The 16,021-nt window shown below is 33.4% G+C and overlaps 1 protein-coding gene across 2 annotated transcripts; it reads left to right on the top strand.

The window, feature by feature from the left end:
* Positions 1-6: 6 nt before the first annotated feature.
* Positions 7-11,629, top strand: LOC126698276 (histone-lysine N-methyltransferase ASHR1). 2 transcript variants are annotated; one of them, XM_050395385.1, is made up of 14 exons: positions 7-211; positions 386-531; positions 1,166-1,300; positions 2,224-2,278; positions 2,382-2,500; positions 2,865-2,953; positions 3,032-3,113; positions 5,235-5,339; positions 5,463-5,547; positions 5,643-5,762; positions 5,930-6,036; positions 7,079-7,148; positions 9,091-9,154; positions 10,958-11,629. In XM_050395385.1, exons 1-14 carry the CDS (start codon positions 88-90, stop codon positions 11,118-11,120), a joined length of 1,464 nt encoding a protein of 487 aa, XP_050251342.1. In that variant the 5' UTR covers positions 7-87; the 3' UTR covers positions 11,121-11,629. The 2 variants fall into 2 exon arrangements, with proteins under 2 accessions (XP_050251342.1, XP_050251341.1); XM_050395384.1 differs by having other exon boundaries at positions 8-211; positions 5,457-5,547.
* The last annotated feature ends 4,392 nt before the right edge of the window (positions 11,630-16,021 follow it).

Raw genomic sequence — 16,021 nt, forward strand, 5'->3', positions numbered from 1 at the left:
TCACAATCACAATCACGGGTTCAGCTTCAGGGTTTAATTTCTTTCTTTCTTTCTAGTTCTATTTCTACAGCTCTCTGGTGTGGGTATATGTATGTATATGAAAGAAAAACCATGGAGGAGTTGCAGAGTGCTCTGAAAGGAAATGGTCTAACTCTTTCTAATCTTCCAGAGAAAGGCAGGTGCCTCTTAACCACCAGAGATTTCCATCCAGGTCTCTCTCTCAATTTTTCCCAATTACCAGTTGTTGAAAATTAATGCATGTTAAGAAGCTTTGAAAAATCAAATATAGCTAAGCTAAATTCAAATTTGAAGAATACAAAGTTATTCAAATAATGTTAGTGATAATTTTTTTTAAGCTTATTTTAATGCAGCTATAATTTTTCAGGAGAAGTAATTATAAGCCAAGAGCCTTATGTCTGTGTACCAAACAAGTCCCCAGTTGACTCAAGATGCGATGGGTGCTTCACAACAAGTAACCTTAAGAAGTGTTCAGGTTGTCATGTTGTGTGGTACTGTGGTAGCACCTGCCAGGTAAATTTGATACATATGTTTATGTTATGCAGCATCTTATCCAGTAAAATGTTTTGTGATTCACTTGCCTATTCCATCTTTCTACTTGGAAATTGGAATGTTGGGCTTGACTTGAGTATATAAAATTTCAAGTATAGATCATAATCAACCTATGGCACAGCCAAGAGCCTTTTAGCTCTCAACTGGTACTTCTTGGTGTTTCCAACAGAGACGGTCAATGTTCAAACCCCACCACACCCCCCCCCCCCCCCCCCCCCCAATTGTAACTATTGAATTATCAAAAAAATAATCAACCTCTGGCAAAGTACTTAATCCATGAAAATATCCTATGGAGAAATATTAGACTTGATATGGAAACATATTTGGATATTCTTTTTTTCATAAAAGGGATGATCCTTTATGCCAAGGTATGAAGTATTGTGATCACCTTTCCTTTTTAGTGTTTGCTAGAAGCAAGAATACTCTTTTATAAAATTTTAAATGACGACAAAATAGATAAAAATTGGAACCCTTTGTCCCCTTATGATGACTTAGAACTCAGAAAGGAATGTATAATTCATCATTCAGTATGTATAGCCAATTGGACTATGTATACTTCCCCTCCATTCATTGATTCTGTGCTTTATAATTTCAGAAGTTGGACTGGAAGTTGCATCGTCTTGAATGTGAAGCTCTGTCAAGGCTTGATAAAGACAGAAGAAAATGTGTTACACCTTCCATTCGTCTAATGGTGAAACTCTACCTTCGAAGAAAACTGCAAAGTGAAAAGGTATATATCAGTTATAATGTTTTTGTCAATCTATAATTATATGCTTCAGTTTGGGTACTCCAATTGGGAGTTGGGACACTACTTTTAGCTTCTCATTCACTTTATTTTCAATGTGTTCGTCAAATTACATGCATCACAATGTTGAGCTAGAGTGCTAATCTTGGAGCGTGACTACGGTTGTCTCTCATTGTCCATTGGTTACTCTCACATTGGCAGAACCTATCTGATTGGTATTATCTGACTGTTAGGGCTGTCTTAAACAGTTAAACTCAATGTTTTATATAGTTGGATAGGTAGCATTTTTCCCACAGTGTTGGTGGGTCTTGGTGTAGTGCCAACAATATTGTTTTAGCTACTTACAGGGTAGTGTATGAAAATGCAACAACAGAAAATAAAAGGTGAGACATCAAGAGAGAAGAAACATTAGAATGATGAAAAAGATAAGGCTAAATTAAAAAATCTACTTATCAAAAAAAAAAGAAAAAAGAAAGAAGCTAAATTACAAATTACACCATCTAACTTTGACCTGTTTTCAATTCAGTCCTTTAATTTAATTTAAATTTTTTTCATTTCTATCCTTCAACTTTAATATGTTTTCAATTTAGTTCTTCCGTTTAGTTCTGTCAAATCTTGCAATTATTTTTAGCATTTCACTTTCCAAAACGACTTTTTGGTGGACTAATGTTGTGGATTGGGCAGAGGTGGATAGAAGGAATAAATTAGAAACAAATGGAAGTTAAACAATTGAAAAGAGAAACTTTAATGACCGAATTGAAAACAGGTTAAGGTTAGAGTAATTCACCCAAAATATTATGAATTGATGTACAACATAAAATTAGTCCATAGTTAAGTTGTTTTTCTTTCAAATGCTGTATAAATTTTTTATAACTCATGGAATTAATTGTATTTCTTTTTAATGCTAGGTCATCCCTACTACTGCTACAGACAACTACAACTTGGTGGAGGCATTGGTGTCTCGTATCCTACCCCAATAATTTCTTTGCTTTCAATGTGCTCCATCTAGAGTCTCTTTCAATTGTTATATTTTCCAGGTAATTGTTTTGTTTAACCTTCTATGAAGACATGCCTGACATTGATGAGAAGCAACTGGTACTGTATGCTCAGATGGCTAACCTTGTGAACTTCATACTTCAGCAGCCTGACATCAACATAAAAGAGATTGCAGAAAACTTTTCCAAGGTCTTCAAGATAAATAGTTTTAAATTGATTATCTTAGTAATTTTCTTTTGCAGTTAAGAATAATTACTTTAAGGCCTTTAAGGCTCCTATTAAGTTTTTCTTTGGTGTTATTCAAATTATACTGTGGACATGATGGGTACTACAACCATTTGTGCTAAATAAGAGGGAATGTTCTAATTAAATAAACAGATTTTTTTTTTTCTTTTATATCAATATTCAACTGCAAATTGCATTAGCTATTGATATTTCAAAATCTTTTTCATGGGACCAAATTTTTGTTTAACACACTGATTTCTGAATAAGATTCGTCTCCAAAGGGAAGATTGATATTCTGATGAATTATGATACTTTCGATCCAATGTAGTTTGCATGCAATGCACATACCATTTGCGATAGTGAACTAATTCCCCTGGGGACTGGACTGTACCCTGTCATTTCCATTATTAACCACAGGTAACTACTTTAGTGAATTGATTTCTTCTGAATTTCATCATGTTGAGGTTACTCTGCTAAATGCTTCTGGCACTGTAGCTGCTTGCCCAATTCTGTTTTGGTGTTTGAGGGAAGGTTGGCTGTGATACGTGCTGTGCAGCATATACCCCAAGGAGCTGAGGTAATATATGCTCTTTTAAAAATTGTTGGATTTTATGTCTTTTAGCTTTAAAAAAAATGAATTCACTATGTATGCTCTTGATGTTTTTGCCTTCTTAGTACATTTCCTATGTACGGGGCTGAGTTCTTCTTTTTTATATATCTTCCTTTACTTATCAAAAAAAAAAAATGTATTAAATATTTGACATGTTATGATATATTGCAGACTGTAGTGGTAATAAACCTGAGTCATACTTCTTACCTACATGTTACAACTTAATCTCTAAAAATACATAATCATAATTGACCAGAGTTTGAGCTGAGAATTTGCTTTCTTTCCAAATTTCATTTCCTTCATGTTCCTGGTCTGTTCTATACGTTATGTTGCTTAATTGGATCTACACCCTAATGAATTTAGTCTGCCCTTTGACTTCAATCTGCAGTACTTACACGTATGTGTGTTTTTTTGTATTTTGATTTTTTAAAGGACCATTTCTTTTCTCTTATAATATGAATGTGAAAGCTTCTTACTTATCAAAAAAAAAAAAAAAAAAAAAGAATGTGAAAAGACAAAAAGAGATACTGCTGGGGCAAAGTGGTTTTGGCACTGTAGTGAGAATTCAGGATTCAAGAATCCATTCAAGGCTTGAAATTGCTTCTTGATTCAAGATTAATGTTAGGAAAATACTGTGAAGCAGTTGTAGTACATGGCTTCCCACCTTTTCTACATATGCAATGCAATTGTGGACATATAAGTGCTTAGATGGAGGCATTGGGAAGGAAAGGGGAGGGGAAAAGGGTTGGGGGTTGCTCTTCTCCCTGTTTGGATGTATTTTTTGTGGGAGGGGGAGAGGATTTGAGGGATATTGATGGTTACAGTAGCCCTTCAAGCCCCTTTTTTCAGTTCCTTCAGCAGAATTTAACATGAGTGGATACAAACTTTATGAATTTTCTATATTTCCCAATTTATTAAAAAATCTACAATGTATTACTGAACTCTTATCATTTATTTATTGCATACTCAGTTTGCATAATACCTTATCCTTTCTCTCCTTTACACCACAACCAAAGAGAGGAATGCTTACTTCCCTCACTCTGTCTCTCAACCTATTTTTTATTAAACATCCAAATAGAAAAGGAGATAACTATTCCCTCTCCCTTCAACTCCCAAACATAATATTAACTTGTCTCAGCCAAAGAAAAAAAGCTGTCTCTGTGATCTGGATCATACCTGGTAAATCATTTTTCTAAGGCTGAACCTTTTACATCAACTTATACGCTTCTTCTTACTCCCTAAATGAAGGGCCAAGGTTTCTGGATATCACCCATGTTTTCATCTGTAAAAAATGTTTCAAACACAGTTTAATTTCATGGTAATCTTTATAAGATCATTGTTTGTTATTTTTTATTGCCCTTTGTTTTACATTGCCTCTGAAGCTTGGACTACCCTCATTTTCCTTTCTGATATGCCTTGACCATATCAAAGACTTCATGCTTGTAATTGAGGAAGGTGAACAGGTCCCCCCTCAATAGGGCCTCCTTGAGAGCGATAGTGTCCCTGAGCAATTCATCCTATCAAATAAAATGAATGTTTATTACCAGAGTAACTCAGTTGTGTAATCCAGTGATGATAGAATGGTTCTTTCAATTCTCCGTTTGCAAAAACCACTCCCACCACTGTTATATGTCTTTTCTACTTATCTCTTCTAAGTAAGTTACTATCTCATAATCCATTAGAATGTTGTCTAAAACTCTTTGCTGTTAATTAAAATTGATTTAGAGGGTCTAAAGTTATCCCATAGACTTTGTTAAATTACTAATTATCCCAAAAGTTTAAGATGTTAGGAAATGATGAATTTAATTATTTAACCAGAATTCTAACACTCCCCCTCATGTGTGGGCCTAAACTTCCCCTTAATAAGTGGGGGCCCAACACATGAGATTTTTAACATTTTAAATGGGAGGTAGAGTAAAGCTAGGGATCGAACTCAATATCTCTTATTCTGATACCATGTTAAATTACCGATTGTCCCAAAAGTTTAAACTATTAGGAAATAATGAATTTAATCACTTAACTATAATTCTAGCAGCCTTTTTCTTCAAGTCAAGTGTAAATACTGTTTATATGGTTGTATTTTGTAAGGTCTTGATTAGTTACATCGACACTACTGGAAGCACTATGACTCGGCAAAAGGCTCTCAAAGAACAGTACCTTTTTACTTGCACGTGTCCCCGCTGCATAAAACTGGTACTTGCTACATTATGCTTTTTAGGATTTGTTTTTCCTTGTTAAACTAGTAGCATCTTATATAATATTGGAAACCTAGATATGCTGCTGGTTAATTAAGCTAGTTCTCCATTGAAGGGTCAGTCTGATGATATCCAAGAAAGTGCAGTTCTGGAAGGTTATAGGTGCAAGGATGAAGGATGCAATGGTTTTCTACTCCGCAGCTCTGGTTTGTGATTAGCTGTAATCAGTCATTTATTACAAAGTAATGGTCAGTTAGTAGGCCAAAGTTACTATTTTTGTCTTTTACTATTTGGAATGCAGATGACAAAGGGTTTATATGCCAACAATGTGGACGTGTTAGGGACAAGGAAGAGATAAGAAAGATTGCAAGTGAAGTAAAATCAATGTCAGAAAAGGCTCTTATGTCTTTGTCATCTGGCAGTATCCTTCTAAATTGTTTGTGCTGAGAATTCATTAGTGGCAATTTGACAGCATGATTCTATGTTTAATTAATCTACAATATCCTTTCCACTGGCACGATTTAAATAGTTCAACTTATATAAATTTGTTACCCTATTGAGCATGAACTTGTCTTTGACTGAGCTTAGATCAACTGGAAGCTGTTTCCATGCATCAGACAATTGAAAAGCTCCAAAGGAAACTGTGCCATCCTTTCTCAATAAGTTTGATGCAAACTCGAGAAAAGGTTTTAAAGGTAGATTATTTAGCTTTTATTTTCTTTTATGTTTCATTCATTTTTAAGGGTGAAATACACCTACGCCCCAATGGGTTTATTATAGTTTTTTTGACACTTACTAATTTCCTTTTTTCCTATGAGGCTATATCACTTGTGGCACCAAATTTTTCTAATCAACTACTTCCAGCCCTTCCGGCTATAAATCATTGAAGAAATTAACCACATGAGAATAATTGGGTACCATGGGGGGTGTGATTATAAGGAGAGTGTGTGAGGTCACATGCATCTCATTTGACTAATTTTTGTTAATGACCACAGCAGTGTAATTAGAAAAATTAGAAACCCAGGGATGTAAATAAAATTGCAAGAAATCACTAGGGGTGCTAGTGCACTTTATCCTTTTTTTTTTCTTTTTGAAATTCTCCTCTTGTTTTTAAGTTATATGGAGCTCAATCCTATTGGCATATCTTCTACTTAGTCAAATGCTACTGGAGCTTTCTTTAAATTTTGGATGAAAAACCAGATCTTGTTTGGGTCCTTTAGATACGGATACATGAATTCTTTACTTGCTAATCCTTACTTTTAGATTTGGGCAAACTAGCAATTAAACGAAGAGTGCATTAATGAGGAATTAAAACTAGAACTAGCAGGCCTCAACCCTGTAATTTTTTTTTTTTTGGTGGGGGGAGGGGGGGTGATTAAAGGTTTGAGATTATTCTACATCCTATTGGAGTAGATCTGTATAGTACTCTGCTTAAAATAGCACTGGAAGTAATTCCTTACTGATTTTTTGGGGAGCAGATATGAGCCTATGACTCCATTCCTTGTAATATGTTACTAAAGCTTGCAATGTTTTCTTTTTGAATATTTTCTTCTTACTTTTTATGATGACTCCCAAATTTTTCCTAATACTTTTCTACTTTGCAACACCTCTAATTCTAAAGCATGGATCGTGCCTCTAAATGCCTATTAAACCAAATGAAATGAATCCATTCTCATGGGAGCACCAAACTCAATAGTAAAACAAAATCTTACTTTTTTCTTTTATTTGTTTTTCAAGATTTTGATGGAGCTGCAAAATTGGAGAGAAGCTCTCGCATATTGCAAATTGACCATTCCAGTGTATCAAAGTATGCCATATTTTGACTTGAATTTGCAGCAGGAGATATATTAAGTCCTCTGCTATTCTAGTTGTTGTAGAGTACTTGGAGCTTCAGGGTTCAACTGAAATACTATGCATGACCTGTCATATATTTCTCTTTCTTTCAAAAAACAGTAAGAATGTGTTTGATTTTCGCGATATATGGACATCTGACAATAGTGCTTTGTAACTGGCATTGAATTTTTTAAAAGAAATAAGTTTGGGATTGCTTGCAAACAGAAATTTTTAGATGTTGAAGGAAGCACAAAGCTTAATTATGTATATTGAAATCAGCTCAACTACTGACATTATGAGATAGCAATGTGGAATGAGAAAGAAGGCTATGATGCACACCAGAACTTTAGTGACATTGATGAAAAATTTCTAAATAAACAAACAGAAGAAGAAGGGGAAAAAAACATGAAACAAACCTAGACAAAAAATTTCTCTGATCTTATATTCTCCCAAAGGTTGTATAAATATATATTTTGGATAAAGGTTGAAGATTGAAATGATTTGAGTGGATCTCCAAAAACATGAATAATGGTTTGAATATGATAAAGAATTCCACAGTGAATATCCTCTCATGAAGGCTGATTTCTTAATATTTTTTCATTGGTTTCATTTGAAATCCTCATTGATCCTTGTTTGAGTGGTCTTGGGTTTGGGGCTTTACACATTGTACTTCTGTTATTGAGTTTCATAGTTCTCTTAGCTTTTTTGTTGTATCTTTGTAATTTTGTTAGATACTTTGTGTTCATCATCGTGAACATAAAGTAATTATATTTTTCAATAATACTTTCTACTTACTTTTCAAAAACCTGGAGTTTAATCACCTTTCCTGATGGCTTTAATCTGTTACTGAATAATAGGCCTTCTGAATTCAAGCTTACACATCTATGACAGTTTCTACCCAAGTTTTGAAATTCTACTATATATTTGAAAACATGATTAGTTTACAATAATGAAGTCTTGTAACATTCTATACTAGAAGTCTAGAACCTTGAAGTTCTTTAAATTTCATTTTTAGTTATTGATAAGATTCTGTCAACCGATGTTTTAAATTTTGTTCCATTTTGGCCGGAATATTCCATTTCAGTCTGTAAACAAGTACACTAACCCTCTATTCCATCTCTGTCAAAATTTCACCCCATATTGGTCTGTACTGGCCATTCCATTGAAATTCCAGAATTTTAGGCAGAGCATGCATTCTGGATCAAAATTAATTTTGTGGCTTTCTTATAATTTTTTAAGAAGAAAGCCCACTTTTAGGAGATTTTATGAATTTTTTTGGTTAGTTTAATTATGTATGAGATGTTTTTTCATATATATATAAATATGTATGAGATTTTATATAATTTTAGTTTATTTAATTATTTAATAGATTTTTGTGAGCCTCTGGTTTGTTTAATTATCTATTATATTTTATGATCTCTTGTATTTATTTATTTATTTTTTAAATGTTTAGCTTTTATGAGTTTATGTTGGTTAATAAGATGGTATTAAATATAAAGTACTAACTTAGTAAATAATTTACATATATAATGGTAATCCCGAAATGGTACATCGAAATATTCTATTCTAGGAACCAATCTGGAAAGGAATTCAAAACTTTTCTGTCAACTGTAGTACAGTGCTTCTGCATTTCAAAACTTTTATTATAAAAAAAAAAAAAAAAAAAAAAAAAAGAGTAGGAAATGGCACAAAATTCATCTTAATTAAATTATTTCCAAATTGGTATGCATCTTTATTTAAATCAAAATATAAAATGCCTCATGCCTGCTTGTACTATGCAATTCATGTTCATGAAGCCCACATAATTCTTCTTCTTGTTTTTCCTTTCTTTTTTCATTTCTTTTGGGTGGGGACAAGTTATGAATTCCACTTATTGTTGCTGCTGACATCCCATATTTGGCTCTGTTTCACTGCAGGAGTATATCCAGGGTTCCATCCCTTGCTTGGACTACAATATTATACCTGTGGAAAGCTTGAATGGTTAGAATCCTTTGCTTAGATTTGTTAGTTGTTACTTCCATTCTGAACAGATTCTTTCATTGATTATTGTTCAAAATGCTCTAACTGATTCCTCACAACAAATGTTTCATAACAAAGACAGAAGTTGTGGTGTTCTGTTCGAAGTTTGTTCCTAGGTATTTGAAACTTATTACTCAAAATGGTGGAAACTATTGCCGTATAGAATAAGGCATGAAAAAGAAAACCACATGACCTCATGGTATTTAGTAGCTGTTGCTGGGGGATTTTAAGTTTATATTATGGAAACTTATAAATATACCTGTTTACGGACGGAGGTGCTACATTTTAGAACTTGTGGACTCCATAGAAAACCCCTAGTCAAAGAATATTCTTGAAACTATGATAGAATTTGGTTGGAGTCATTGGTTCCTATAAAAGGAGGCGTAGTAGTATTTGGTTTAGTCTTCACTTGCCTCACTACTTTTCTGATTTTGGTTACAGAGTGAATGTGTTGCAGTGCCATGATTGTACGGTTAGTCACGTGTCTCCCATAAATTGAACACTTTTTATGAATTTTTAGTTGACATGGGAACCATATGTTTAACAAATTTTGTTTTTTCACTTATCAAAAAAAAAAAAAAAATTTGTTTTCCACACACTTCAGACTTTTATATAATCTGTCCAAAATTTGAACTGGAGATTTCTATTGATTAATCATGTCAGGTTTTGTCCTTGCTCTCAGGACAATGTATATTTTTGTAGGAGAGAGGGATGTAATAAATACTCTTGATTGCCATCATGGTTCTATAAATGATTAGTATTAAAGGTTAAGATTTTTGGTCGTTAAAGCTTAGTATTTTAAGCAGGTTATATTGTGAAACTTGGAAGTGACCATGCGAGGCCAGGAGTTTCACTCAGTGTAGAGGTTTATTAGGGTTTTACAGATGTGATGCATGTATGGTATTCGTATGTGCACAAAAAGTAGGTCCCTTAAAATAGGACCAATTGTTACTTTAGGCACTTTGTGAGTTTATTAGTTAACGGTGCAATTCTGCCTCGAGTTGTGAAGCAATTTATCTTGGACATTTCATCTACCTATCTTCTAATGTTCTTTCCCCATCCCATTCCCTCTTTACATATCTATAATTTGTTACAGGAAGTGTCTAGGACACACACACACTTGCACACAGTACACACTTCCAAAAACAAGAGAAATCATGACTTCAAGTCACAATTTCAAAATTTGAAATCATGACTTCAAGGCACTTTGAAGTCAAGATTTCCCTTGTTTTTGGGTAGTGTGGGTCCTATGTGTGCACTAAACCTATGTTTGGATTGCACTGAAATGAAAGTTTTCTGTGTTTAGCGTTTTTTTATGTGGATCCCATGCATTGTTCACAGGACTCATAAGTATGGATTTCAGTAAATTTTTCTTTAAAACACAATCCCACGGCATTATTCACACATTTAAAAATTATTTAGCTACAATGTTTTCAGTTTTCAACAATAAGTAGTATCTAAACAGACCCTAAGTAGTGTGCAGTAGAAATTTCCCAATTTGTTACAGATTATGAGATACAATAATTTTGAGGATCCTTTTAGATTTTAATATGACTACCAAGGCATCATAACACTAAAGCAAACCAGTTTGGATATGTTGGAGTTGCTTTTAAATTAGTCTGGACCACATGCTTATGGAGGGGATTTATTTGCACCCCTCTGGCTATGAAAAAACATCTTCACAACAGTTTCCACCGCGATTGGATTTTTCCTTCAAACTGTGTTACTCTATTATTATTTTTGAACTTTTCATTAACGTAACAGGTTTCTGGGAGATACAGAGGATGCAATAAAATCAGTGACCAAGGCTATAGATATACTGAGAATTACTCATGGCACAAACACGCCTTTCATGAGGGATCTCTTAATGAAGTTGGAGGAAGCACATTCTGAAGCTTCTCACAAACTCTCATGTAAAAATGAGTAACGAAGTCTACCTCCAACTGTGTTTCTATGGTGGATTCTGCTCTGTTGAGCCATTCCTTGTACATGAGCTTATAGTAATGATTAATTCAGTTGCCATCTCTATTTAGGGCCCAAATTGGGTTTTACTCCCTTTCAGCCAAACTTTCTAGCAAAATGCCTCCCGTTTGAAATTATTTAAAAATATGCCCCTGTTTTGAAACTCGATTTTTAGAAAATCGAGTTTTAATGAAAAACTCAATTTGTCGAAAATCAAGTAATATGCAAAAATTTGCATGGAACTTGCAATTTTTTATTTTATTTTATTTTATTTTTAAGTTTGATTGCATATAACTCGATTTTCGACAAATTGAGTTTTTCATTGAAACTTGATTTTTAGATTAAAACAGAGCCATATCCTCAAATAGTTTCAAATATGGGACATTTTTTTGGAAAGTTTGACTGAAAGGGGTATATCCCCATTTTGGCCCTCTATTTAGTCATCGCAACAATTTTTGTGCTTATGTGCATAAATTTTTTTGTATAGTTGGAAATATATTAAATTGAAAAATTATTATACCTACTAAGGAATAACTATTTATAACTCTTTTAGAGATAAATAATATATATATATATATATTTTTTTTAAAGAATAACTATTCATAAGAAATGACTATTAATGTAATAGTTAAACTATAGAAATAGCTATTACATTACAGTGTCTGTGACCATCTACCAAACATGCCTTGAATAATTTCTAATCTCTTAGGGGAATACAAAATTGAACCTGCCACAGAGGGGTGGAAAAATCAAAATGGATTTGAAATTTTATTTAAAATATTTAACAACCAAATTAGAATAAATTAGTTTATTCTTTTCTTACGCCTTTGTATATAAGAACATTTTAGATATCTTTGTTATATTGATATATTTGAAGAGTGATGGTACAATGTATCTATATTGCTAATACTATATTCTTTCAATATTCTTGACGTCTTCTTAATTTCATTCCGAGTGGGGTAGCTTCCCACCTTGTTTTGTTAATAAAATGCTTATAATCCATTTAGATTGAGGGAGATTGAGGGAGAGGGAGGAAGACAAAGTAGAGTAGAATTGACTCAAAATTAGCCTATTTTTAGCCAACTTTATTCTATTCTTTTCCACTCTCTCTCCCTCTCCTCTCAAATCCAAACGGGCCCTTAAGGAAGGATGCTAGTACTCCTTTGTTTAGTTTTTATTTTTTTATTTTTTTGGTATTGAATAAAAAAATTTCTAAAAAAAGAAAAGAAGAAAAAGAAGTTATAAATTCAAGAATCAGCAAGTATAAAGCCGCAACAATTTTGAATAGTAGATACACGTAGATTTCATAATTTTATTCACAAATTCTAAGGTGATAGTTGTGATTAGTTCAATATCACTTTTATATAAAAACTTTATTGATATTATTTTATTATACACTAATTACAGCTTCTCACTCTAATAATTGTGAAAAAAAATAATAAAATTTATCATGTATCTAAACTTACTCTGTGTTTGGAATGGCTGACGGAGGAGAGAGGGTAAAGCTGTAAAAGAAATGAAAGGAAGGTTGGAGTTCCATTGTATATTACTTTTACATGGACCTACTATTTTTATTCACTATTCACAATTTATCATATCAAAGGTGTGACAAAGTTGTGACACAAAATGTTATGGTCCTAAATTTTATATTTGTTAGTAGGAAAAAAAGTTCAATTTGGACCACCTTTTCTAATACGTCCAATTTGGACAGAAATGAAAAGAAATGTGTAATGGAAAGATTAGCCGTCCAATACTGATTACATCTATCCTATTTGTAAAAGAGCTCTATATTTATGTTGATACATAACCTCCTTATCTAAGCAATCAAATCTTAGTGGCTAAACCTAGTGGGGTTGGCTGGTGGTAGGGGTGTCAATCTTCGACCCAACCCGCGAACACGACACGAACCCAACACGGTTTTTTTCGGGTTAGGGTTGAGCCTTAATGGGTTTGGGTTATAAACGGGTCAACCCGAAAGTGACACGATAAAAAACGTGTCATAAACAGGTCAACCCACGTAACCCACAATAGACACGTTTGACACGCCAATTTATTTGTGTCAAATCCGAAATGACCCACTTAACACAACCCGTTTAACTCGTATAACAAATAAATAATTATTTTATTTTAGATTTTTCAAATACCTTTTATATCCAATATATATTTTAAATTTAAAAAGAAAAGTAAGTAATTACAAATGAGAAAGGTAATCTTATTTGTTTCATTAGTTATTATTACTCTTACATTATTATTATTTAGTTCTTGTAAAACTGTTGAGGCGTGATCATATTTTGTAACTACTAATAATTTTTTTTTTTTTTTTGGCATAGAACTTGTACAAATGAAATTGGATGAGCTTGTGAAAGATGTTATGAACTTGGACATCAACAAAGAATCTATAGATGATAATCGTGGTCATAGTCAGGATTAGTCTACTATTTGCTCAAATTCTTTCAATATTGATACTTAGCATTTGGCGAGTTCCAAGGATATTATATTTTTGTTGAACTATGTTATTTTATTTTTGTTAAACTATGTTATTTTAAATTTGGGTTGAAGTGCTGCACTTCTTTTGGAGTGTAAAGAACTTATTTCTAGATGAATGTTATATTTTTATTGAACTATATTATTTTGAATGTGGGTTGAAGACTTAAAATGTATGCACTGGTTTTTGGGATATAAAAAAAGATAATCTATAGATGGATGTTATATTTAATATTATACAGGTTGAAATGGGTTGTGTTACATTCGTGTTAACCCAACATGATCCGTTTATTAAACGTGTCAAATTGGTTGGGTCAGGTTAACCCGCCTTATTAACAGGTCGGGTTAGGGTTGAAGGATCCTGACACGATTATTAAATGGGTCGGGTTAGGGTTGAGCCATTTAGTCTAATACCCCTACCTCGACACGACACGAACTCGACACGCTAACCCGAATTGACACCCCTAGCTGGTGGTTGGGCACTCAGTCTCAAAGTGGCTATCTTGAGTGGAAGTGAAAAAGCCTGAGTTTGAGCCCTAACTCTTTGGAAAAACTCCTTGGGCCAGCGATTTATCTCTGCCCACTCGTCGCGACAGTGATTAGTCCTTAGGTTGAAAGCTTTGGGATACATTGGGTCTAAGACCCACCCAAAAAAAAAAAAAAAAAAAAAAAAAAAAAAAAAACCTTAGTGGTTAATGGCTATTGATGCAACAATTGGAGAAAAAAATGTTGGCGGTTACTTAGGAATTTCAGCTGTGCACAGTGCCCAAGCCGGCTTTTTCAACAAGTTACACATTTTCTTCTTCTTTTTCACTCCCTATTTCCAAACATATGCAAGGGAATTTCTTTTCTCTTTCTTTACTTTCCTTATTCTTTTCTTTACCTTTTCCCAGCAGCAACCAAGCACAGTACAAAGTAAACTTTATAATTCGATGGAAAGGTTGTCAAGCCTAAAGACTTGTACAAGTCTTGTATACACACGCATAAAGATATTGTACAAGTCTTTTTTTTTTTTTGATAAGTCTTGTACAAGTCTTTATGCGTGTGTTCGACAAGGTTTTAAAATCTGAACCGGACTGTAAAAGAGAAAGGTTCAAGGTTTTTGAGGTTGAACCGAGGTCGAACTGGGATCGAACCGTGATGATGTCATAATTAATTTAATAATTATTTTAAATATATATAAAAATATTAAATTAATAAAAATTGAAAAATTAACTAAAATAGTCGAATTAAAATAAAAATCTAAATTTCAAATATATTTTTCATATCATAATTTTTACAAAATAAATAAAAAAATATCAAATCTTAAGCAAATATAGATATAGTATTTATTTATTTATATGTTAATTAGTAAAACCTTGGTAATAATAATAAGAATAGTAGTAGTATAATAATTATTATAATATAAGAACTTGTGGGCTTGTGGCAAATTGGCAATACACGTCACGTCACGTCACGTTGGGCTCAAGGTTGCTCAAAGCTCAGCTCATTTGAATTAATCTTATGTTATGCCCAACAGCCCAAGTCCATTTAAATGGTCAACTATGTATTGAATTTCAAAAATAAACCGCAAAACCAGAGGAGTGGCAGACTTGCCCATTAAAAAATTAGTTAAATAATGAAGAAAGGGACAAAGGGTTGCCCAAGTAAATGGTTGACAGCCAAGCATCTAACACAAGTAAAAGAAGAAAGGGACAAAGGGTTGATACTCAACACTTTGACAGCCAAGCATTTTCTGACTTGTGGAAGACTGCGATAGAAAAAAGTGAAAATTTCATCTTCATCATCAGCAAACGGGCGAAGAATAGCAGACTTCAAAAAGAGTAAAAATGCAGAAACGACAAAAACGCAGAAAAAAGAAAGAAAGAAAGAGAGACAAAGAAGAAAAAGAAGAAGAAAAATGAAGAAGAAGAAGAAATGGAGATGCAAGCTCAAGGTCTGACAACATCTCACTGTGGTTGAGAAGCTTCAACAATGGCTGTAAGTATTAAAAAAAAAATTCTGACTTGAAGTTGAACCTTTGAGAACCGTCCACAGTTCTTAAAACTGGCAGGTTCAACCGCGGTTCATGCGGTTCTCTGCTTTTTTTACATATGCCGGTTTTGGAAGCTAAAAAAATCGTATTGATGAACGGTTCCCGATTAACCTGGTTGGACCGTATGGTCCGGTCTAGGTTTCAAAACCTTGGTATCCGAAGCAACTAATCTTGCATATAGACCTAGCATTGACTTGATCTTTCTTCCCTATGCCTTTAAAAGTAATAGGGTCTGAGCATATCCTGTAAAAAGGACCATTAGCCTATAAACAAAGTTACTTAATCCAAAACAAAAATGTGTCATGCACAAGAGACTCTTGCCATTGGCAATTACTAGCATAAGCTAC

Source organism: Quercus robur, chromosome 9 (genome assembly GCF_932294415.1).
Source record: "Quercus robur chromosome 9, dhQueRobu3.1, whole genome shotgun sequence".
Taxonomy (NCBI): domain Eukaryota; kingdom Viridiplantae; phylum Streptophyta; class Magnoliopsida; order Fagales; family Fagaceae; genus Quercus; species Quercus robur.

Coding starts and splice junctions, on each gene's coding strand:
- LOC126698276 (XM_050395384.1), top strand. CDS start 88: ATGTATGTATATGAAAGAAAAACCATGGAGGAGTTGCAGAGTGCTCTG. Junction 3,114..5,234: donor ATATACCCCAAGGAGCTGAG/GTAATATATGCT, acceptor GTATTTTGTAAG/GTCTTGATTAGTTACATCGA. Junction 5,340..5,456: donor GTCCCCGCTGCATAAAACTG/GTACTTGCTACA, acceptor TCTCCATTGAAG/GGTCAGTCTGATGATATCCA.